Below are 25733 nucleotides of genomic sequence, written 5' to 3' on the forward strand. Positions count from 1 at the left end.
ACGGTCACAGTGGTCCGGCCGGAGGTGGTGCCAGTGGGTACACAGCTGGAGGACACAGCAGTTCAGCTCCGCACAGTAACTGGTGAGCTAGCACCAATGAAAGGGAGAGGGCAGCTGATATTGACTGTGGGGGGACGGAAAATGAGACACACTGTGTGGGTAGCGGAAGTACAAGATGCCTGTATTTTAGGCTTGGACTTTTTGCGGGAGCAGGGCTGTCAAATAGACTTGGGGAAAGCCACACTGAGGTTTATTGATGGGCAGGTGGTGCATATGAGACCGCTGGATTCCCAGCGCGCAACTACACACACAGCCGGACCTCACAGGTGCTGTGTGGGGGAAGGAAAACAGACAAAGGCTGCCATGTCGTACCTGTCGGAGCCTCGGCTAGGCCCTGAGCCAGCCACCCGTAGCCTGGACACGCCGGTCAGGCTGATCCCATCTGCGGTGGAGGGCTGTGAGAGTCTGCAGGAGAGTGAAGCGAAAAGGATGACAGCTCTGGCAGAGAAGTGCCGGGGACTTGGATTCTGAACAGCAGGAGCGACTATGGCAGCTGCTGATAGAGTTCCGTGACTGCTTTTCATGCGACGAGGAGGAGCTGGGACAGACCTCTCTCGTACAGCACACAATTGACACGGGTGATGCGACGCCTATACGGCAGCGCCCACGTCGCCTCCCCCTGGGCCGACAAGACGCAGCGGAGCGGGCTTTGGAGAAAATGCAGCGAGCTGGCATAATAGAGCCCTCTGAGAGCCCCTGGGCATCACCAGTCGTGATGGTGCCGAAGAAAGGAGGTGAGTGGCGCTTCTGTGTGGATTATAGGAGGCTTAATGACGTCACTAAGAAGGACTCCTACCCCCTTCCACGCGTGGATGAATGTCTGGACCTAGTAGCTGGCTCTTCCTGGTTCTCGTCCTTGGACTTGAGGAGCGGCTATTGGCAGGTCCCCCTGGCCGAAGAGGCCCGGCCCAAGACCGCATTCTGCACAGGAAAGGGGCTGTGGCAGTTTAAGGTGCTCTGTTTTGGACTGTGTAATGCGCCTGCCACATTCGAACGCTTGATGGAGAGGGTGTTAGCTGGAGTTCCACACACGGAGTGCCTGGTGTACTTAGATGACATTCTGGCCCATGGCAGCTCATTTGATTCAGCTATGGCAGCACTGCGCCGAGTTATGGAGAGTATCAAAGGTGCTGGACTGAAGCTACACCCGGACAAATGCAGGCTGCTGTGCAGGGAGCTGACCTTTCTGGGGCACCGAATAGGCAGCGAGGGTATCGGCACAGTGGAGGAGAAGGTGCGTGTCATACGCGAGTGGCCCAGCCCGACAGACCAGAGGGGACTAAAAAGTTTTTTGGGTTTAGCTTCCTATTACAGGAAATTCGTGCGGGGATTTTCAAGCATTGCGGCCCCCCTGTACAGGCTCCTGCAGAAGGACCAGCCCTTTGTGTGGGCGGAGGACTGTGAAAGCGCATTCAACACCCTCCAAGAGGCTCTGTCAAGCGCACCCATCCTGGCAGCCCCTGACCCCGAAGTGCCTTTTGTTCTGGACACAGACGCTAGCGGCGATGGAGTGGGGGCAGTCTTATCACAGGCATGGCCGGAAGGAGAGAGGGTTGTGGCCTAGTACAGCAAAGCCCTGAATAAAGCTGAGCGGCGGTATTGCGTCACACGTAGGGAGCTGCTTGCTGTCGTCTTTGCCGCACGGCATTTTAAGTACTACTTGTGTGGCCGCCCCTTCACTGTACGCACTGATCATGCCTCACTGCAGTGGCTGATGACATTCCGAGAGCCTGAGGGACAGCTGGCTCGTTGGCTGGAGGAGCTGCAAGGCTACGAGTTCAGCGTGGTTCACCGTGCTGGAGAACGGCATGGCAACGCTGACGCACTGTCCCGTCGACCCTGCAGTGAAGACGACTGCCGGTATTGTGACCGCAGAGAGGTCAGAGAACAGCAGCTGGTTCTGGGGCCAAACAAGCGGGACAGAGAGGAGTGTGAAGAGACTGTCAGGGCTTGTAGAGAGCTGCTGGTGGTGGACAATGCTATCTGGGCCGCGGAACAGCAACGAGACCCGGACGTGCAGCCAGTGATGCTGTGGGTGGAGGCGCGGCAGCGGCCGCCCTGGGAGGAGGTGGCCGCTCTCTCCCCATGGACAAAAGGGCTGTGGGCTAAATTTAATTCTTTGCAGCTGGCTGATGGGGTCCTTCAGCGGGCATGGGTAGAACCAGCGTCGGGAGAGAAAAAGTGGCAGACCGTGGTACCGAGAGGGATGCAGGGGGCTGTTCTCGAAGCCATGCATGGCTCTGCAGGCTCCGGTCACTTTGGGGTGACCAAAACACTCCGGCGGGTCCGTCAGGCCTTCTATTGGGGGCGGCTGAGGAGAGACGTTGAAGACTTTTGTCGGTGCTGTGATCTCTGCACTGCCCGCAAAGGTCCACCGGGCCAGTCCAGGGCTCAGCTACAGCAGTTTTCGGTGGGGGAGCCCATGCAGCGGCTGGGTGTAGACGTTCTGGGCCCTCTCCCACTCACAGACAGAGGTAATCGCTACATACTCGCTACTGTGGATTATTTCACTAAATGGCCTGAGGCCTATGCCATTAAGGACCAGGAGGCCGAGACCATTGTTGATGCCCTAGTAGAGGGGATAATCAGTCGGCTGGGGGTGCCAGAGTCAATCCATAGCGATCAGGGGAGAAATTTCGAATCTAAAGTTTTTGCCACGATGTGTACACGTCTGGGCATCACAAAGACCCGTACAACACCGCTCCACCCCCAGAGTGATGGGTTAGTGGAAAGATTTAACCGGACTCTGGGCGAACAGCTATCTATCCTGACTGCCGACCATCAGCGCGATTGGGATATGCATTTGCCCCTGGTTCTGATGGCATGTCGCACTGCGGTCCATGACTCCACTTCATGTACACCCTCCCTCCTCATGTTGGGCAGAGAGTTGAGAACACCAGCGGAACTGACCTTTGGACGACCCCCGGATGCGGCGCGGGTCCCTGCTGGCCCGGACTACGCCAGGCGGCTGCAGGACCGCTTGGACTCTGCACATGCGTATGCCCGCAGGCAAATGCGTAGTGCGGGCGTGCGACAAAAGAGGAATTATGACGTCCGGGCGAAAGGCCGACACTTTGCGGCTGGGGAGCTGGTGTGGACCTACACTCCTAAACGGAAGAAAGGCAGGTGCCCTAAGCTGGATAGCCAATGGGTGGGACCGTGTCTGGTCCTGGAGCGGCTGGGAGAGGTCGTCTACCGGGTGCAGATGCCTGACAGGGGGCGCCGGGTGGCGTTACACCGGGACAGGCTGGCACCATACCGGGGCATCGCCTCCCCTCAGACAGCTGGAGGAGAGGGAGAAACGCCTGGGGTGCCTGTCGTGGCATCACCTAACCGGGAAGTCGTCGCAGGTGGCCCGGGGGACATCGCAAGTGCATGCAGTTTGCCACCTGCGGCTTTGGACCCACCTGACCTGGGACACACAGGGGGGCAACGGGAAAAGTCAACACCCGCGGGCCGACCGAGGAGGAAGCGGCACCCCGCCACTGAGGCTTAAAGACTTTGTCCTCGGGGACGAGGACTTAAGAAGGGGGGGAGTAATGTAGCGTGCCTTAAGTTCATGAATGTATATGGCTCTGATTAATGTTACTGTTAAGTAGGCCATTGTTGGGGTACCGCCCCTTCCGGGGAATGGGGTAGTTTTCGGGGAGCACAGGAAGGGGAAGTTCTGTTCTGACTAAGTTGATGACCGGGTGTGTGAAATGGCGTGGCTGTGGCCGACAACAGACAACAATAAACCCGAGCGATAAGAACCTGGCTCTTTATTTACACGAAACGTTACAATAATATAAAATTATGCGCAATATGAATTACTAATGTAAAAAAAACACTTATCACATGTTTTTATATAAACATTTATTCACTCTACAGAGTGATAAAAAAAAAAAATTAGTGCAAAAACAAACGTTTAACTATTTACAAATGAACCCTTAACTAACTTTTAGATATTTTGAACTTTTTAATACTTAACAAATTTAAAGTGAAACAACATACAGAAGCTTACAGAATCACACAACAACATATAAATTAAAATGTGTAAAACAAAAAGAAAAAAAATCATTATGCAGAGTTTTGTCCTTCAGGGAAGATTTACATTGAGACCAAGGCCGTTTCTCAATATGCGTTCTTGTGTGGACTTTTGTTCTCGTGGACTCGTGAAACGTCATCAGTCACAGCCCGAGTACTGTTCCAATTCTCAAGTCCGCATCTGGCCGAGGACGGTCATAATACCCGGATGTGACTCGCCCCGCCCATTTTCCCGGGCATGCATCGAAGCAGGCTCGTCTGTTCTTGTGAGAGACATATATCCCAGAATGCATTTCACCTCAGCAAGCTGCGATGGCAGATGAGAAAACGCACAACTGTAAGTCGTCTTTTATTAAATACCACTATTGTTAAATAACGGAATGTGATGTGAACACTTTTTAAGGATACAAGTTGGCGGTTTAAGCAACACATGTGTGGTCAACATTCAGCCTATTTAAAAAAAATGCCTCCAAATCTAACGGAGCCGTTATAACGTAACCTCTCGCGCACCGGGCGGTCAGCGCTCATTCCAGCCGCCTATTCTCGAGAATCATCTTCTAATGTGATGCTGGTATTAAAGTAGCAGTTAAACATGACACATACAATTCGTTTTGCTTTGTATGACGTCTAATCTGTTAGTTTATTTTTCGGTCATTTAACGTTAGTTAAATATGTTAAAGTACGGATCCATGTAGTTACTACTCAAATTAATTATTTATTAAATATAATAATACCAATATGTTTTTATTGTGCTCTTCGTTGCCAGCTACTCAATCAGAATACTTTTGCAATTTCAACAAACACCTTCCACAACCCTTAACACGCTGCTGGCTTTTTATACATTTCTACTTGCGTGCGTAAACAAAGACCGCCTACTGTGGTGACGTCATCAAGTCAGCTGCTGTTCCAATTGCGGAAATGTCCGTTCTCCGTTCTCCCGTACCCGTGAGTCAGGACTCCCGAGTCTGTCTCCCGAGTCTATTCTCGCGGGAACGCGAGTCCGTTCTCGCCGTCTTAGGTATTGAGAAACGGCCCAAGTGGCTCCGCTTTGAGGGGCTGATCCTGTTTCTTCTCTCTGAAATGATCTTTTTTTTACCGCTCTGTTTCTCTGTTGACTCTTGACTCCTCCCTCCTGTTCGCTGCTGCTGTGTGTGTAAGTCCCGCCCCTCCGCCCTGTGCTCAGCGCACATATTGACCAATCAAATGCGGCTTGAGTGAGAGACACGCCCCCACACATATTGACCAATCAAATGTGGCTTGAGAGAGAGACACGCCCCCACACATATTGACCAATCAAATGCGGCTTGAGAGAGAGAGAGAAACAAAGCGGCTCCCGTCGTTCGCGTCAAAGAGTCGCTCTCAGAGCCGGTTCGTTGGCGACCGACACGTCGCTAGTATTTCTAGTACCGGTACACCGAGCAACACTCTTGTGGAATATTTCATTGTAACTAGTTCGGGAGAAGAGAATCATTTATTTCTATGGTTATCTAATAAAAACAAAGTCTTGATGAATGATCAAAGTTGTAAAAGTCAATAGATTTCTTGCTAGCAGGAGGTCAAATACACGCGCACGTATTACAGAGCTCTGTGGAGACGCGTCTCCGAGCAGCGCTGAGCTTTTATACACACACATGAAGGTCGTCTCCAGTGGCCAGTATGACAAATTGCGAAGTGAGATATGAAGGTTGAGATGAAGTAACAGACAGTTCCTTTGTTCCAGCGTTTGTGTGAGAGCAAGTTGACTCGCCCTCCTTTCTTTAGACTCCGCTGCAAATGGAAACGTTGGGTCATTCTGCTTTTCACACGTCAAGCTTCAATATAGACAATCTTATGCTAAAAGTGATCATTATGTCCTAACATATTTGACCATGACACATGTCATGTGATACTGGACTGTTTTACTGACTTCTGGACTCTGAAGGAGATGAAGAGGAGAAACAGCACAGCTCCATCTGCTGGAAGATGAGTGCTAATGTTCATCTTTTAAATCATTACATGTCATTTAGCTGACGCTTTTATGTCAGCTCTGTAGCTCACAGTAACATTACAAAGAAGCCATCGCGAGAGCCCTTAATACTAGCATCAATGTACGAGCGTGCTATAACAAGCTTATTAACATTGCTAACGAGGTGTCTTGCTAGCGGCTAAACGTAGCGATATATGATACACATCTCATGTTGTCATTCTGCATGCTGAGTTTTAGTGGCCTATATAGTGATTTAACATAAATAACGTCCTGATGGATCGCTGCCTGCTGCCAAACGAAAGCGCTTAAAAGAAACACGACATTTATAGGATGAGAATTTAAAATGACGTCTCTTGACACGTTGTCTCAAGACAACAACACAAAGTGTCCCATGAGAGTTTTAGTGTTGAGGTGAATGAGCTCTGTGTGTTTGTCCTGATGAAGATAATAACGTGTGAGCTCTGCCAGCAGGTTGGTGTGAAGGTGTGAAGGTGTGGACTCTGCTATGAATCAGGCTGAGGACCCAGAGGACGGAGTCCCTCCCTCTGAAGCCCCTCTGTGTGGGGAACATGACAGCCAGACCAAAGCTCAGAGGTGAGAGGACCATCTCCAACTGTCCTCCACTCGTCTCCATGTCCCAACGTCTCTGACTCACTGACTCTGCTTCTACATGTGTGACCAGGACCCATCAGAGACCAGCACCTGGACCTGGACCCAGCTGTGTGTCCATGAAGAGTAACCGGTCTATGAATCTTCCTCCAGACTTCAAAGATGTTGGTCCCTCTGTTGATGCAAGGTGAGGGTCTCAGGCTGATGATGAGGGTCCTTCCTCAATACCTGAGACGGATGATGACGGATGATGATGTATCACATCACACTGCATCAGCTTTATAAATGTTTCATAAAGTACAGAGACGGTTTGAGCAACAACAATGAATCAATTAATGTTCTTTTAGTTAATATAACCTACAGTTCAAACATGAAGAGGGTGATAATCAGTGTCCTCGTCCAGTTAAATGCACAAACACACAACTGTAAATGAATGTAAGTTTTATTTAAATTGTAGCTGAAGCTCGTCTGTGTGTCCACATCAATAGTGATTAACCTCATAGTATTTAATGTCTATGATACAGTGATCAATGAGGCTGCAGTAAGATGGGGGACATCATTAGTGATTAACCTCAGGGGAACACTTACACGGTCAAACAAGGAAACAACTAGAAACATTTTCACTTCATTGCATGTAGATGACCACACGTGAAAGATCTTACGGAGAAATACTCAATAATTCATATTTGGAAAAAATGCGTTTATTATTATTACAGCTCCGAGTCCCTTTGAATGCACAATAATAGACAATAACAAGCTGCATACAGACAAGATGTTAAAGTTTAATTTAAACAGATATGAATCTAAACTCTGATCTCAAAGAGACGAAACGTTACTGGTGAACGAACATCAGTCTGACAACAGATTAAACGTTAAGAACACGCAGCCTGGTTATAGTCTATATCTCATGAGTATATATACATATATACTGTATGTGTATAAGCTGAATTATAGTATAGTTTCATCTCATGTATAACTATGTAATACCAGCGGGTCATTTCAAGAAGACTCCCCGAGAACAGGCCGCATATTGAGAAAGAGCCCAGATGTTTCCATCAGACTTTCTGTTGGACAGACTCTGACTCTTTATGTGTGACCCAGGACTCATCACAGACCTGGACCAGGACCTGGACCCAGCTGTGTGTCCATGAAGAGTAACCAGTCTATGGATCCTCCTCTAAAATTCAAAGACGTTGGTCCCTCTGTTGATGCAAGGTGAGGGTCTCAGGCTGATGATGAGGTGTTTCTACCAGACTCTCTGGTGGAGGTTCTGGGTTTCTTGCTCCAGGGCCCTTCAGCAGTGTCCAGTGAGGGAGGGAGAGCTCCATGGAGGACTTGGTGAGACCTGTTGGGACTAAACCAAACTGACTGGTGAAGAAAACAGTGAGCTGAAAGACTGAGCTGTTGATTCTCAGTGGGACCAGCAGGACCAGTAGACCTAAACCACTACAGGGAGCCATGTGGTCCACATCAGACCTCACGTCATGGACCTTTACCTTGTTTTGGTCTCTGTGAGGACGGACACCATGTGAGCTGATGCTTCATGATTAGATGATGATGTGATGATGTAATCTCAGTGTTTCTTTCAGTTCACATCAGCAGAGAGGAACGTCTCCTGAACCCAGATGTTTGTCCATGAGGAGTGATCAGTCTATGGGTCGTCTGTTTAACTTCTACGAAGGACGCCGTTCTTATGACTCAGAGTAAGTTGGGCCCCATGATATCTGTTTCATTTTTTCTCAAATTCTGGTATAATTTTCCCACAATTCTTTTTATTTTTTTTATTTTTGACAATTTGGTTTTTAACATTTCACGCAGAGACAGTGAATTAAGAACTGAAATGTAGACAATATATTCAGTTAAAACTGAAAACTTCCATACATAGAACCTTATTTCAGGCAAAAACATGCTGCTTGATAAAAACATGGCAATATCTTTTCTTGTGTCCAAACAGAACAGTCATTCAAAAAAAATTCAGATTTGTTGGTTTAAATTAAACAAATTCCATGACTGAACAAAAAATGCCGTTAGTTCTTTGTAAGATCAAACTAAGTAGGAATAGTCCTGTCAATATCTACTAACAAAGGTGCATAACAATTGCAACAGCCCGTGCAGTAAACAATAAAACATTTTGAAAATTCAACTTAACTTTGGTGGAAAAATCAAAAACATTGTAAACTTCATTCCAAGTGCAACTCGGAGCCTTAGCTTGCACAAACGCCTTGCTGATGAGGAAGCAGCATCTTCTCTTTCTAGCAGGCAGATCTCATCCGTGTCCGTATCAGTCCAAGGCCGGAAAACAAGTATGGGACCTGAGTGTCCTGGTACTTGAATCATTGGGGTTTGGAGCACAGATTTTGCATCCGGGGGAACTCCCTCTGGGTCGAAAGAGGGGGAAACAACATCTGATGTAGATGGTTGCTCTGCAATCAGTTTGTTGATGGCAGAAGTGTCCCCTCCGGTTGCTCCTGGAGAGCGAGAGCGAGTGAGGAGAGCAGCCTGTCTCTTTTCCTCCTCTTCGCCGAGGAGTCGTTCCTGTGCTGCTTTCACTGCCGCTTCCTTTTCCTCCCTCTGCCGGGTGTAGTGAACTTTGATATGTGCTCCTGCAGACGGAGGTTGCTGGTTCGCAGATGAAGCAGGGTACGGTGGTGGGCATGTGTTGAGGAGAGGGCCGCCAGCCCCTGTGAGACTCGGATACAAGGGAGAAGAAGCACATCGGTCATTTTGTTCAATAACATTTGGATCTGGTTTGTGCGCATGTCAATTCTTTAGCCATTTGTTTCCTTTCTCTACATCCACATTCATCCTCCCACCATTTTAACCATTTACTTTGTTTCTCAATGTTCTCCAAATCTCTGCCTTTTATCACCCTCTGAGTTTTTATACCCTTCTCTTTTCCCTCTAAGCCTGTTCGTAACATGTTCAGTTTTATTCTACTGAAAGAACCATTTGCAGGGAACCCAAAATCTTTTGACCACTCGGGCAAAAACTCTAGAGATTGATCTCCATATTTCCTTCTCATCAGATCCACAATGGGTCCCTCCGGAGAACCCATTTCCTTTTTACCTTTACCGTGTACACCACCCATCTTTCAGGCGTGGTGAAGTATACTTTTTATTACTTAAAATATAGTCGTCACTATAAGTCTTGATTTTCTTTTACGTAGGAAAAATACAAGTTAAAACCCAACCAGAACTATTGGTTAATAAATATAGGTCAAGGGCGCAAATATCTGTTCTCAGATTACTGTCCGAAAACCCCGATATTGTTCCTGTCTTCCTGTTAGGTCAATGGCTGAGATTTTGCGATTTCAGTGAACTCTCAAAATCCCTCCTATCTTCCCCTTCGGTCAAGGGTCACAATTGTCAATTGCCCCTGTCTTCCCCCTTGGTCAAGGGTCACAATTGTGCGATTTTCAGATAGTTAGTCTGAATACAATCGTAAATGCGCACATTGCTCCCTGTCTTCCCCCTTTTGGTCAAGGGTCACAATTATGCGATTTTCAGATAGTTAGTCTGAATACAATCGTAAATGCGCACATTGCTCCCTGTCTTCCTCAGTAAAAAGTTGAATGCTGATGAACCGGAAATACTGTACAATTACTCTTATAATTTTATACACATTTTTCAAATAACCGGATAAAAAGACAAGTTATCATCATTAGAAGCCCAATCAAATAACCAAAATTTGGATTTTCTAAGAAGAGAGAGAAAAAATAATTTTAAAAATCCCAAAGTACTAAATACCCGTCTTTGTAACCTGTTATCACCCGTTATAATTCAGGAAGCCCCGTTTGAAAATCAGAATATCAACTTCTTACCCGATTCGTGTGAAAATCTTCCTCATCGGATCGTGTTGAAGCCAATCAGGTCTCTTTTGGTCGCCGGTCCCCTCTCTCTGAGTGTGATGAGGTATAGGGCAGAATCACGTTTTGGTGGATCCTGAAGTGGCCACTTCCCGGACGTCCTCGGAGTCCCGACGGAGCTTCAAACGATCCCACTTCTGACACCAAATTGTGGTGGAAGATTTTGCACAGACAATCGTTAAGTAAGAATCAAAGGCTCTGAGTCAAGTATGTCTTTTCTCCGTTTATTTCCTTGCAAGGGAAAAAGGGTCACAACAGCTACGTGGTCAGTAGACTGTCAAGAAACACGCAAACGTGTGTGAAAGTGTGTAAAACCAGACTAAATACAAATCATGGGAAAGCATCATTTAGTTACTACGCAACAAACAGCTGGAATAAACTTCCTGAAGATTTAAGACTTGCCCCAATTCTGACCACGTTTAAAACAAGACTGAAAACTTTTATGTTCAGCTTCGCCTTCTGATAAATTTGACCTACATTGCACTTTTAACCTCTGCTTTTAATTAAACAATTTAAATAAGATTTTAATTTATAATTTTATTTGCTGTTTTTAATTGTCTTTTAATTCCTGCATTTTATTTCACTTTATTGTATGAAATGGTATAATGTGAAGCACTTTGAGTCTGCCTTGTGTATGAAAAGTGCTATAAAAATAAAATTGCCTTGCCTTGCCTTAAAGGACTGTTGCAAAAGAAATGCCAATACTGCCTCTCATAAATAACACGTACACGCTTTTGATCGATCTGCAGTGTAAAACATTCAGACCTCACGTCATGGACCTTTACCTTGTTTTGGTCTCTGTGAGGACGGACACCATGTGAGCTGATGCTTCATGATTAGATGATGATGTGATGATGTAATCTCAGTGTTTCTTTCAGTTCACATCAGCAGAGAGGAACGTCTCCTGAACCCAGATGTTTGTCCATGAGGAGTGATCAGTCTATGGGTCGTCTGTTTAACTTCTACGAAGGACGCCGTTCTTATGACTCAGAGTAAGTTGGGCCCCATGATATCTGTTTCATTTTTTCTCAAATTCTGGTATAATTTTCCCACAATTCTTTTTATTTTTTTTATTTTTGACAATTTGGTTTTTAACATTTCACGCAGAGACAGTGAATTAAGAACTGAAATGTAGACAATATATTCAGTTAAAACTGAAAACTTCCATACATAGAACCTTATTTCAGGCAAAAACATGCTGCTTGATAAAAACATGGCAATATCTTTTCTTGTGTCCAAACAGAACAGTCATTCAAAAAAAATTCAGATTTGTTGGTTTAAATTAAACAAATTCCATGACTGAACAAAAAATGCCGTTAGTTCTTTGTAAGATCAAACTAAGTAGGAATAGTCCTGTCAATATCTACTAACAAAGGTGCATAACAATTGCAACAGCCCGTGCAGTAAACAATAAAACATTTTGAAAATTCAACTTAACTTTGGTGGAAAAATCAAAAACATTGTAAACTTCATTCCAAGTGCAACTCGGAGCCTTAGCTTGCACAAACGCCTTGCTGATGAGGAAGCAGCATCTTCTCTTTCTAGCAGGCAGATCTCATCCATGTCACAATGGAGAATGATTTGCAGAGCTGCCAGGTCTCACCCACCAGCGTGATGACATGGCAGAGGCAGGTTACATGTACGCTGTTGGGCAACACTCCTCTCAGAGCCTCCTGTATTCCTTCAGACAGTGAGCAGCATTATCAGTCACCACGGCCCAGACGTCATCACGCTCACATTGTTGTGATTGACAGAGAATAGAATGGCTTTGGAAGTATTCGCATCTGTCCATGAAGACAACATCAATCAGAAAGTACTGTTGTCCAACGCCTACAATGAAAGATAGAAAATAATAATAACCATGATTAGTATTGTGTCACAACAAAAGGGTGAGATACAGCTAGACATAGACAGACGCTTTATTTGCTTTAATTCTTAATTCCCGATGTGAGAGTAGCTTTAATGTTGTGATCAATACATTTAATACATACATGTGTAACCAGGATCCATCAGAGACCAGGACCTGGAGCTGGACCTGATCCTGAACCTGGTCTGCAATCTGGACCTGAACCCAGATGTGTGTCCATGAAGAGTGATCAGTCTATTGGTCGATGGATTGAGTTCAAAGATGGACGCCGTTCTTATGACCCAGAGTAAGTTCTTAAACAGATGAAGAACTGTTCTGATCCTCAGTCATGAATCACATAAATGTTTGTTCATTGTTTAACGTGTTGTTTCCATGACGATCCATCATGACAGAACTCATTATCTTCATCTAACTCCAGGGTGTCAAACTCATCTTAGGTTTGGGTCAGATACTGTCCACTTTGATCTCAAGTGGGCCGGACCAGTAAAATCTTAGGCGATGGTCCGGTCGACGGGGGGCCGTCATTTCCAAGCGGGCGCTGCTGCCCGGAGGAACGCTGTGGTCTAAAAGGTCTAACACAGGGGAGCCCACACTTTATCAGCTCGCAAGCTACTTGTCATCAACGCTTCAATCCAAGTCATGGCGATCGCCCGAATAATAACAACGAGCAGCAGCGGTAACCAAGGCAACAACAGCGCTGCAGACCGGGAGCACAAAACGAATCCATGTAAAGAAACAAGCAACAATAAGTTACTGCAGACGTTCTTGGTCGTTACCTCACTCCATGACTTGCACTGATGCATGCGTGGTGACCTGACGTGGTTCTTTCTTCAATGTTAGGTGATCTACCAGCACTGCGTTGGTGAAGGACCAGGGGCCTCATTTATAAACGTTGCGTACGCACAAAAGAAAGCGTACGCCGCTCTCTACGCAATAATTGGTATTTATAAAAAGCAAACTTGACGGAAAAATGTCCTTCATGCAAGCTCGGACCCACGCGTACGCACAAAAACGGGTGAAATGAGAACCGTCGACAAACGCAAGAAACACGCAAACGTGTGTGAAAGTGTGTAAAACTAGACTGTTGTAAAAGAAATGCCAATACTGCCTCTCATAAATAACACAAACACCCGTTTGATCGATCTGCAGCGTAAAACAAACAAATACAAATTAACACATTTTCAAAAATAAAAGTGAAATATGTTCTGCAATAATATCGGCATGTTGTTAAATTCATCCTCTAAACACAGCTGTTGCTTGTCAGATGCAATCAGATGGACGGTAATAAAACGCCATGATGCCGTCACAATGCGTAATGACGCTGATGGCTGATCTTCGCTCTTAGGAGACGTGGCACATGGAAGGATTGGCGCTGTAGTGCAGCGCACCATCGGCCTGTTTAAGGGCAGATGGCGCTGCCTCGACTGCACTGGAGGGAGGTTATTGTTTACTCCTGAAAAGGTGTGAAACATCGTGCTGCATGTGCTGTGCTACATAATGTGTTACAGCTTCCAAACGTGCCTCGACCCCCTGACGCCGATGTTGGCCCAGACCCTGTCCCCGATCCCCAATCACTGCCGCCAGTCTCTCATCAGGAGGGGACAGCTCCGGTGTCCATTTCCTCCCTGTGGAGACACACTTTGGCGATGGCTAAACGCTTTTTTGCATCAACTTTGATGTCAGACCAGTTTTTCTTTATTTGGGTCCGAGGTCGTGAGGCTGCAGCGTTGCTCTGCAACCTTTTGCCCCTCAGGTGCCTTGTTGGCATCAGTGATGTCCACACTGTGTCCTCCAAAGAGCATCTTACTTCTCCTTCCCACCTCCCAATGATCATTTCCACTTCACACTGAGTGAAGTTACGTTTCTTCGTTTTCTTCTGTGTGTTTGTCATGATTTCGCAATCGATGAATATTAATTTGTGGGCGTTCCACAGACTATATATGGGCAACTATGGGCGTGACATGAAGCCGCAAAAGCTGCGCTGCATTTATAAGTGATTGTGATTTATTAAGGGAAAACTGCGTAGGACGTTTTATAAGTCTGAATATTTATGTGCGTACGCACGTCCTACGTTTCATCTGTACGCCACTTCTGGAGCAAATCCTACGCAAGCTTTTATAAATGAGGCCCCTGGTCCCCCTGGTCTAACACATGCGCTCACTCACAGAGTGCGACCCCCAGTGGACTGATTAGGAATAGCAGCTACTTTTATAGAAAAGCTATTTGTGTCTTTGTGTAATTCTCACAATAGTAAAGTCATCCAGCGGGCTGCACTGGACCCCCCAGCAGACCAAATATGGCCCTCGGGCCTTGAGTTAGACACCCATCATCTCACTGGTCTGTGTGTGTTTAAGTGTGAATCATTAACTGTAAACATCTTTAGATGTAAACACAATGTGAGGTAGTTCCTCCACATCAGGATCAGCAGAGGTCAAATCTGGAGACAGCTGCAGGTTTCTGGAGACAGATGATTGGGACTGAACATGTGATTTGAATAAACTCAGTGCTCTGTGGACCAGCTGACGTGGTCTCTGGACTCCATGCAGAGGTTTGGACAAAGTATCATCAGTAGACAAGACCTTTTGAAAAGGTCCAAAGACTAGTTTCAGAAGATCTAAGGAGACTTCTAGAGGTCAGGGGACGGACTAAAGAGGTTTGGAGGAGTTTCATAGGACTTTGTACCAGATGCAGAGGTCTGCAGACGTTGTTTTTATGATCCACAGTAAGAACTAAAACCAGGTGAAACTGATGACTAACTGTCACTCAACTAATAAACTGTCCGTCATCATCAACAGTCTTCACCATCTGGTTTTCATCATGATCAATCATGACAGAAGCCAGTTGTATTGGTGTTGATGGTCCAAACACCATGTGAGCTGATGGTTCATGTTCCTCCACAGAGAGGACCAGGAGAGCTCAGAGGTTCCTACAGGTCCGTCTGCCCAGCAGCATCAAACACACCTGGACTCCATCTTCATGGTCTGTACATGAACAACTACTTTAACATCTCTCAGTTCACCATCATCTCCATGCTGCACTTTGTAGACCAGTGGATTGTCCGTCTGTCCAACATGGACCTGATGGTGGCTTCCATGTTCTAGTTGGTGTCATTCATAGAATGTTCTGTTCCAGCTGCTGGAGGAGAACATCCTCACTTTTGTGAAGAACGAGTTGAAGAAGATCCAGAAGGTTGTGAGTTCAGATTACCCAGAATGCTTAGAGAAGGAGGATGAGGAGCAGCTGGATAAAGAGCAGAGGAGGAGCAGAGAGGCCTTTGTGAAGATCTCATTGCACTTTCTGAGGAGAATGAAGCAGGAGGAGCTGGCTGAGCGTCTGCAGAGCAGTAAGAGGATTTCTCTACAGATTTACCATGCTGATAAATGAGACCTTCACTAATGTCTCCAGAGATGGACAGAATATATTCATAGTCATTCTCTGAGGAAAGGACATGTTGAAATCTATTCTTTGACTCATTAATCTTCTTTGTTGTCTTCATTCAGGACTTCTTGCTGCAGTTTGTCAGCGTGAACTCAAATCCAACCTGAAGAAGAAGTTCCAGTGTGTGTTTGAGGGGATCGCTAAAGCAGGAAACCCAACCCTTCTGAATGAGATCTACACAGAGCTCTACATCACAGAGGGAGGGACTGCAGAGGTCAATGAAGAACATGAGGTCAGACAGATTGAAACAGCATCCAGGAACCCAGCGAGACCAGAAACAACCATCAGACAAGAAGACCTCCTCAAAGCCTCAGCTGGAGGAGAGAAACCAATCAGAACAGTGATGACTAAGGGAGTGGCTGGCATTGGGAAAACAGTATTAACACAGAAGTTCACTCTGGACTGGGCTGAAGACAAAGACCACCAGGACATACAGTTCACATTTCCATTCACCTTCAGAGAGCTGAATGTGCTGAGAGAGAAGAAGTTCAGCTTGGTGGAACTTGTTCATCACTTCTTCAGTGAAACCAGAGCAGCAAGAATCTGCAGGTTTGAAGAGTTCCAGGTTGTGTTCATCTTTGACGGTCTGGATGAGTGTCGACTTCCTCTGGACTTCCACAACAATGAGATCCTGACTGATGTCACAGAGACCTCCTCAGTAGATGTGCTCCTCACAAACCTCATCAGGGGGAAGCTGCTTCCCTCTGCTCGCCTCTGGATAACCACACGACCTGCAGCAGCCAATCAGATCCCTCCTGAGTGTGTTGGCATGGTGACAGAGGTCAGAGGGTTCACCGACCCCCAGAAGGAGGAGTACTTCAGGAAGAGGTTCAGAGATGAGGAGCAGGCCAGCAGGATCATCTCTCACATCAAGACCTCACGAAGCCTCCACATCATGTGCCACATCCCAGTCTTCTGCTGGATCACTGCTACAGTTCCGGAGGAGGTGTTCAAGACCAGAGAGGGAGGAGAGCTGCCCAAGACCCTGACTGAGATGTACATCCACTTCCTGGTGGTTCAGTCCAAAGTGAAGAAGGTCAAGTACGATGGAGGAGCTGAGACGGATCCACACTGGAGTCCAGAGAGCAGGAAGATGATCGAGTCTCTGGGAAAACTGGCCTTCGATCAGCTGCAGAAAGGCAACCTGATCTTCTATGAATCCGACCTGACAGAGTGTGGCATCGAAATCAGAGCAGCCTCAGTGTACTCAGGAGTGTTCACTCAGATCTTCAGAGAGGAGAGAGGACTGTACCAGGACAATGTGTTCTGCTTCGTCCATCTGAGTGTTCAGGAGTTTCTGGCTGCTCTTCATGTCCATCTGACCTTCTTCAGCTCTGGTGTCAATCTGCTGTCAGAAGAACAAAAAAACTCCCTGGTGTCTAAAGTCTTTAGAGTCAAACCTGAACCAAAGCGTCTCTACCAGAGTGCTGTGGACGAGGCCTTACAGAGTCCTAATGGACACCTGGACTTGTTCCTCCGCTTCCTCCTGGGTCTTTCCCTGGAGACCAATCAGACTCTTCTACGAGGTCTGCTGACACAGACAGGAAGTCGCTCACAGACCAATCAGAGAACAGTCCAGTACATCAAGAAGAAGATCAGTGAGAATGTGTCTCCAGAGAAAAGCATCAATCTTTTTTACTGTCTGAATGAAGTGAATGATGGTTCTCTAGTGGAGGAGATCCAACAGTCCCTTAGATCAGGACGTCTCTCCACAGAAGAACTCTCTCCTGCTCAGTGGTCAGCTCTGGTCTTCATCTTACTGTCATCAGAAGAAGATCTGGAGGTGTTTGACCTGAAGAAATACTCTGCTTCAGAGGAGGCTCTTCTGAGGCTGCTGCCAGTGGTCAAAGCCTCCAACAAAGTTCTGTAAGTACAGAGAGAGTTAGATTCCTACATCAGAACTTAAACATGCTGCCATCTTTTATACTTACTGCTTCTTTTTCATCCCTCTCTTCAGACTGAGTGGCTGTAACCTCTCAGAGAGAAGCTGTGACGCTCTGTCCTCAGTTCTCAGCTCCCAGTCCTCTAGTCTGAGAGAGCTGGATCTGAGTAACAACCACCTGCAGGATTCAGGAGTGACGCTGCTGTCTGCTGGATTGAAGAGTCCACACTGTGAACTGGAGACTCTCAGGTCAGGATCCAATTAATGTCCACTTGATGTCTTTATTTACATCCATGCTACATGGAATTCAAACACAATGTTCATTCACAATAAAATATAACAGGGTCATCCTATTAATCTTCTTATTTATGCTACGTGATAATATTACTAATTGAGGAAAATGGGATTGTCTTCAATGATTTAAATGTGTGTCTAAACTATCAGCCCTCTTCTTAAAATTGTTTGTTTAAGATTTCAGGTTTCATAAAAGTCTTTTTCACCAGGAAATAAATCAGAACTTTGTAAACAGAGGAAGTAATCTCAGGGACAAAACTTTGGCCCTGTTTGTGAATGTATGTTTTTTTCCCTGACATTACAAGAACCTTTTAGACAAAACCAATTCAGTAGCTTAAAAAATAGACAGTCTGAAAGACAATGTTCCTTCACAAAAAAACATCACAGGTAAATCCTGTTTTTCCTCTCAAGCTTTGTTATGTTTTGTTTTGATGTATTTAATGGATGAAAAGGATAATAGTAGAGTAAGACTCAATACTTTTTTGTCTGATGGTTGTTTATTTGTAATTCAGGATGTAAAAAACACAAGATCACACAAAAAAGATTAATTTCTCATTAACACTCACTTTGTTCTCTTCATCTTTCTTTAAAAGAAGTCAAATAGAGGATAGAGAAGCCTAATTCTGTATTTAGGTCTAATAAACATTAACAACAACATTAACTATCCCTGCCTCATCCTGATATTGATACTACAGTACTTACTGTAAATTGTTCCTCTTGTTTAATATGGAGCTAATTACATTTTCTTTGGTCCTACTGATTTTATTTTAGTTCAAATACATCAAAGAAGATTTCATTTCATAACAATAATGTTATCTTTCTTCTTGTTGATTGTTCTCTCTTCAGACTGGATGGCTGTAACCTCTCAGAGAGAAGCTGTGACGCTCTGTCCTCAGTTCTCAGCTCCCAGTCCTCTAGTCTGAGAGAGCTGGATCTGAGTAACAACCACCTGCAGGATTCAGGAGTGAAGCTGCTGTCTGCTGGATTGAAGAGTCCACACTGTGACCTGGAGACTCTCAGGTCAGGATCCAATTAATGTCCACTTGGTGTCTTTATTTACATCCATGCTACATGGAATTGAAACACAATGTTCATTCACAATAAAACATAACAGGGTCATCCTATTAATCTTCTTATTTATGCTACGTGATAATATCACTAATTGAGGAAAATGGGATTGTCTTCAATGATTTAAATGTGTGTCTAAACTATCAGCTCCCTTCTTAAAATTGTTTGTTTAAGATTTCAGGTTTCATAAAAATCTTTTTCACCAGGAAATGAACCAGAACTTTGTAAACAGAGGAAGTAATCTCAGGGACAAAACTTTGGCCCTTTTTGTGAATGTATGTTTTGTTTCCCTGACATTACAAGATCCTTTTAGACAAAACAAATTCAGTAGCTTAAAAAATAGAGAGTCTGAAAGACAATGTTCCTTCACAAAAAACATCACAGGTACATCCTGTTGTTCCTCTCAAGCTTTGTTATGTTTTGTTTTGATATATTTAATGGATGAAAAGGATAATAGTAGAGTAGGACTCAATACTTTTTTGTCTGATGGTTGTTTATTTGCAATTCAGGATGTAAAAAACACAAGATCACACAAAAAAGATTAATTTCTCATTAACACTCACTTTGTTCTCTCTCTTCATCTTTCTTTAAAAGAAGTCAAATAGAGGATAGAGAAGCCTAATTCTGTATTTAGGTCTAATAAACATTAACAACAACATTAACTATCCCTGCCTCATCCTGATATTGATACTACAGTACTTACTGTAAATTGTTCCTCTTGTTTAATATGAAGCTAATTACATTTTCTTTGGTCCTACTGATTTTATTTTAGTTCAAATACATTAAAGAAGATTTCATTTCATAACAATAATGTTATCTTTCTTCTTGTTGATTGTTCTCTCTTCAGACTGGATGGCTGTAACCTCTCAGAGAGAAGCTGTGACGCTCTGTCCTCAGTTCTCAGCTCCCAGTCCTCTAGTCTGAGAGAGCTGGATCTGAGTAACAACCACCTGCAGGATTCAGGAGTGAAGCTGCTGTCTGCTGGATTGAAGAGTCCACACTGTGAACTGGAGACTCTCAGGTCAGGATCCAATTAATGTCCACTTGGTGTCTTTATTTACATCCATGCTACATGGAATTGAAACACAATGTTCATTCACAATAAAACATAACAGGGTCATCCTATTAATCTTCTTATTTATGCTACGTGATAATATCACTAATTGAGGAAAATGGGTTTGTCTTCAATGATTTAAATGTGTGTCTAAACTATCAGCTCCCTTCTTAAAATTGTTTGTTTAAGATTTCAGGTTTCATAAAAATCTTTTTCACCAGGAAATAAACCAGAACTTTGTAAACAGAGGAGGTAATCTCAGGGACAAAACTTTGGCCCTTTTTGTGGATGTATGTTTTGTTTCCCTGACATTACAAGAACCTTTTAGACAAAACAAATTCAGTAGCTTAAAAAATAGACAGTCTGAAAGACAATGTTCCTTCACAAAAAAACATCACAGGTACATCCTGTTGTTCCTCTCAAGCTTTGTTATGTTTTGTTTTGATGTATTTAATAGATGAAAAGGATAATAGTAGAGTAGGACTCAATACTTTTTTGTCTGATGGTTGTTTATTTGCAATTCAGGATGTAAAAAACACAAGATCACACAAAAAAGATTAATTTCTCATTAACACTCACTTTGTTCTCTCTCTTCATCTTTCTTTAAAAGAAGTCAAATAGAGGATAGAGAAGCCTAATTCTGTATTTAGGTCTAATAAACATTAACAACAACATTAACTATCCCTGCCTCATCCTGATATTGATACTACAGTACTTACTGTAAATTGTTCCTCTTGTTTAATATGAAGCTAATTACATTTTCTTTGGTCCTACTGATTTTATTTTAGTTCAAATACATTAAAGAAGATTTCATTTCATAACAATAATGTTATCTTTCTTCTTGTTGATTGTTCTCTCTTCAGACTGGATGGCTGTAACCTCTCAGAGAGAAGCTGTGACGCTCTGTCCTCAGTTCTCAGCTCCCAGTCCTCTAGTCTGAGAGAGCTGGATCTGAGTAACAACCACCTGCAGGATTCAGGAGTGAAGCTGCTGTTTGCTGGACTGGAGAGTCCACACTGCACACTGGAGACTCTCAGGTATGAAGAGGCCTGCTGCAGTCACATACCATGAGTCTGTTAAAGGAGGTAGAGCTGGAAACCTTTTCTCTGTCAAACTCTCAGCCTGGTTAATGTGACCCTGACACACCAAGCTGACCTCAAACTACCAGAGACTCATCAAACTGTTTGTGTCCCACATCAGACCTTAAATACAGACAGAAGTAGATAGGGAACATTAGCCTTAATGAGCCTAATCAATGATGTTGATTCATTTATTCGTAGTTTTTAACCATTCACATCACATCCTCACAGACCAGGGACATTTAGTAACACACACCCATAGAACACAAATTGTTACTACCTGGATATATAAATATAGCTATATCCCTACTTGCAAAATTCCCTAGACATGATTATAACATGAGCATATGGTGGACAATAAGAAACATCTTGATGAAAGGCTATTGGACGGTTAGTTGTTCGTCATCTGCCCCCAGTGTGTGTTGTCCTATTAATTAACAGTAACAACAATCAAACAGACAGCATGTTGGTTAATAAACAACAAAAAGAAACAATCAGTTCAAAGCGTCTTGAAGGATCATCACAGTAGGAATGTAGCACACGTGGACAGACGTGAGGCGTGCGTTAGTTTTTAAGAAGTGCTTTATTTCTCCGTAAGAACAGGTAAGAATCAGATCAGATACACAGGTACACTTTAGCTCACTATTTTCCTTCTTTCCTTACTTCTCCCAAGCGCGCGAAATCATCTCCCGCTTGACTCCTAAAACAAGGACCCCTTAGGTGACCTCAGTGCTTGTTTGAGCATAACTCATTCTCACTTACCAACAGATTTACAGAGTATCTCTTCGCAAAAGAACACATGCTAGTTTAATGAACAAATAATTAGAAAATCAAATACATAAATAATGGAATATAGGTGGGTGTCCATTTACTGTAGCATCTCAACACTGTGGACTCCACACTGTCCCTTTCAAAATGAATGTTGACCCGACATTGGCTCTAAAGAGAAAGTTCTCAGGAAATTTATCTGCTGCCGTCCTTCATGTGTTAAATCCTTCAAAAGTCTGCAAGTATTTGTTTAGCATAGAAGTCCTATTTTAGTCCTATTTTCTCCACTAGTATATTCTGTCAAAGTTCAGTGCATCTGGAGCTTGGACGCTACGTCCTGACTCCCGTATTCATTTAAAAGGAGTTTGTCTTACTGCTGAATTGTGTAGCGAGCTAAATACACACAAGGAGAGCAGAACAGCGTCTATGATGGTCTCACTGTGCAGCATCTGCAGAATATCTGTCTGAGTATCAGCAGGAGAAGATGCTGCTGAGAGAGTGATTCTGATATTTATATTTCATAAAGCTTTGCCTTCATGTTAGATTTCCCTCTTTACAGCTTCCACCATGGATAGCGTGCTCATCGATTGTCACCAAGTGACTGCGGCTGACATGTTGAATTACATCATCTCCATGACGACGATATTTGACCGGATCGCTACGGTCTCAATGTTGGACATTTAGCTAGCTAACGTTAGCTCGGCTAGCTCGTAGGGAACGTTACCTCATCTGTGAAGAGCAAGCTAACATCGGCCGAGTAAACGGCACAACTTCCATCACACCACCATTCTCCCTGAGCTTCACTTCCACTTTAGAGGATTCACGTCTTGGTGCCGTGCTGCTGGCTCGCGCTCACTGGCACGTAACGGCTGGTCTTTGGCACCTTAGTGGCACCTTGGTGGCACCTTAGTGACAGCTGGGTGCCAGTTGGCGTCCCAGCAGCTCAGAGAGAGAAAACAGCAGAGAGAAAGTCGACATTCTGCGATGCAGTTTGAGCGAGTTGTTAGAGCAGTGTCAGGATCTCCGATCCCCCCGAGTTGGCTGATGAGAAGGAACTCAACACGTTGATCAATTAAAGTCAAAAAGTTAAGATTAATTTATCCTGCAGGAGGTTCAACACAGCAGCACGTATCTCAGCGCTCGGCGTAATGACGTCTCCGAGCAGTAAAAACGCTGAGTTTTTATACACATGTGAAGAACATTCTCCGTGCCAGTTACGAGAAGCTGCAAAGCAGGTTGAGATAAGAACCCAGGTGAAGCTGAGGGTAGCACACACACACACACAAGATCCTCCTCAGTGGCTGGTGCAAATCATAATTAATTGACATAAAGTAAAAACGTGGATCCAGAACTTTCGTACCGAATGAGATATGAACTAAGGCCATGAACAGAAGTCCTTTGTTTTGAAGAGTCTATGAGATCGAGTTAACCGTCCTCCCTTCTCAGGACACAGCTGACTAAACAAACTAACATTTTGTATCATGCTGCTCTTTGCACATCAGGGTCAAATACAGGACACGTGAGACAAGACCTTGGCACAAAACAGTGTTATAATATATTTTATCAGTACATGCATCTCACAATTCCCCCTTTTGATCTCTTCAGAGATCACCCCAGCTACTGGAGAACGTCTGCCGGATCAGCCACCTCATCTTGCCTCCTTTCCAGGCCAATAATGGGATCGTGTCTTGTTCTTGGTTTTTTTTTTTTTGCTAAACTAAAGTGGAGAATTGAGAAAGATAGAACAGAGGAGAGGGTAGTTATACACTTATTCTTGGTCTTCTTGGTTGTAGACAGTCGACACAGATCACCATGCTCTGGGTGTCTGTCAGTCAACTGCCCGTTGAGAGTGCGTTTGGGGACCGTTTGGGGACCGTTGCCGCCTCTTTCTCCTGATCCTTCAGGACGTCCTGGAGAGTGCGAGCAGGTTCCTCTGCGGTGGCGCACTGGCTCCAGTGGTACCAGGTATCACCTTTCCCTCTCAGCTTCACTGCATGTGAGGATCTCTCCTCCACCTGGTATGGTCCGGTCCACCGCGGCTCTGACCACTTCCTCTTAATGACCCTCAGGAGGACCCAGGCTGCCGTGTGGGGGTTGTGGGCGTTCTGATCCCCTGTTTTGTCTCACACCTGGTCCGCAAAATCTGAAACAGGAGCTCGTAGATCGTTATACGACATGCATACTCACCTGGTGGAGCTTCCGGGTTGGGCCTAAGCTTCAGGCCGGCACTGGGTCCAGGGAACTGTCTCCCGGTGGTCAGTTCGTACCCTGATTTACTGAGCTTCTAATGGCCATTAACGCGAGTGGGAGCGCTTGAACCCAGGTTAAATTTGTCTGTGCACAGATTTTAGCCAATTTTTGTTTGTGCCCCACATGAGCCATCCCATGTTTCTCCTGTAAACACCTGTTTCTGATGCCCGGCGGCATTACTGGGCGACCATCAGGGGACCTCCAGAGGCCTCCAACCTCTGTAGCCCCTCTTTGCTTCCACACCGTTTTCTCCTGAGGACACGCCCCCTTTTGGGCTTCCTTAATTTGTTCCTCGTTAAGTTGTGGCCCCAACTGTCCCTCATCTTCTGCACTTACCATTTGGAGCCCAATTTGGTAACCTACAGCCTGTTTTGCAGCTTGGTCCGCTGCCTGGTTTCCCTTGGCCACCATACTGTTGGAGTTCTCAAGTCTCGTGGCTGCACCACCCACTGACCATTCGTTTGTCCATTGTCATTGCAATGCAGAACCGTTCCATCCATTTTGGTTTTTTTGCAGTTGTTGTTGTAGTACCGTGAGTGACAGCATGGGGTCTGCCCTGCCCCTGCTGTCCAGGTCTCTCTCGGGGGTGTGTCACTGAGAGGCATCTGCCTCATAGCCCCAGTCCTCCAGTGTGGGGTACTGTCCTCTAGGGGGCGGTGCAGCATGTGCATTGGGAGCCCATGCTTCCTGGGGTGGGACACCTCTACCCCTCCCCTGTCTTCTTTTACCAGGACACTCCTTAACCTGGTGCCCCTCCATACCACAGTGGAAACAACCTCTTCCCCATCTGCGTCTGCCTCTTCCTCCTCCCCCTGCATATGGACCTCCTCAACACGCTCCTCCCCAGCAGTTACCTCCATAGCCTCCCCTGTAACCACCCCCTTGGGCTGTCCCATACGACGTCTCCTCCCATGGTGGGAGTGGATACAAATCAGGGGCGTTACCTCCAGCTGGGGCAGCCTGTGCAACCATCTATCGCTCGTCTTTCCCTTTCTGCTCCTTGTCGCTCACTTCCTGTCTTACTTTGGCGAGCTGGAGCTTCAGCAGTCGAGCCTGCAGCTCCTTTAACTGTTTATCTTCCCCTTTCGCTTCTTCTGTCGCGTCTTGTAAATGGTGTAACAAATGTCTCTCCCACACAGCAGAGTCACTACCTGGCAGGTCTGGGTTAGTCATCATTTTAGCTTTCACACTCTCTGGTACGCCCTCCAGTACCGCCTGTCTAAACCCTTCCCTGTGCACTCCCGCAGTGCCTGGGTGACGACCTGTGTGTTTCACCCATGTTTCCTTACATTCGTCCAAATAAGCGCGCTGTGTTTTTCCCCAAAACAAATTTCTTTCCTGCTGCGCTGAATTTGTTTTCATGTTTATTTCTATTTGTTCTAATAATTTTTCATCATATTTTAAATCCTTGATTCAAGTGTTACACTTAAAAAGAAAGTAGTTCAGCGAAACTAAAAGTTGCAATGTCTCATCAACCTGTTAGTTGATTTCATAAAATCTACAACCC

General features: G+C 45.2%; 1 protein-coding gene and 1 pseudogene across 2 annotated transcripts in view; one reads left to right on the top strand and one right to left on the bottom strand.

Moving 5' to 3' along the window:
- Window positions 1–25733, bottom strand: part of LOC120814248 (dual specificity calcium/calmodulin-dependent 3',5'-cyclic nucleotide phosphodiesterase 1A-like) — a 609273-nt pseudogene that overhangs the window by 495768 nt on the left and 87772 nt on the right. The window lies entirely within an intron of this gene.
- Window positions 6733–20127, top strand: LOC144390282 (protein NLRC3-like). The gene is made up of 9 exons (XM_078096765.1): window positions 6733–6848; window positions 7763–11518; window positions 12530–12679; window positions 15294–15372; window positions 15526–15736; window positions 15894–17697; window positions 17789–17962; window positions 18854–19027; window positions 19923–20127. Exons 2-9 carry the CDS (start codon window positions 11451–11453, stop codon window positions 20110–20112), a joined length of 2850 nt encoding a protein of 949 aa, XP_077952891.1. The 5' UTR covers window positions 6733–6848; window positions 7763–11450; the 3' UTR covers window positions 20113–20127.

Source organism: Gasterosteus aculeatus, chromosome 21 (genome assembly GCF_964276395.1).
Source record: "Gasterosteus aculeatus chromosome 21, fGasAcu3.hap1.1, whole genome shotgun sequence".
In the NCBI taxonomy this organism is placed as follows: Eukaryota; Metazoa; Chordata; class Actinopteri; order Perciformes; family Gasterosteidae; genus Gasterosteus; species Gasterosteus aculeatus.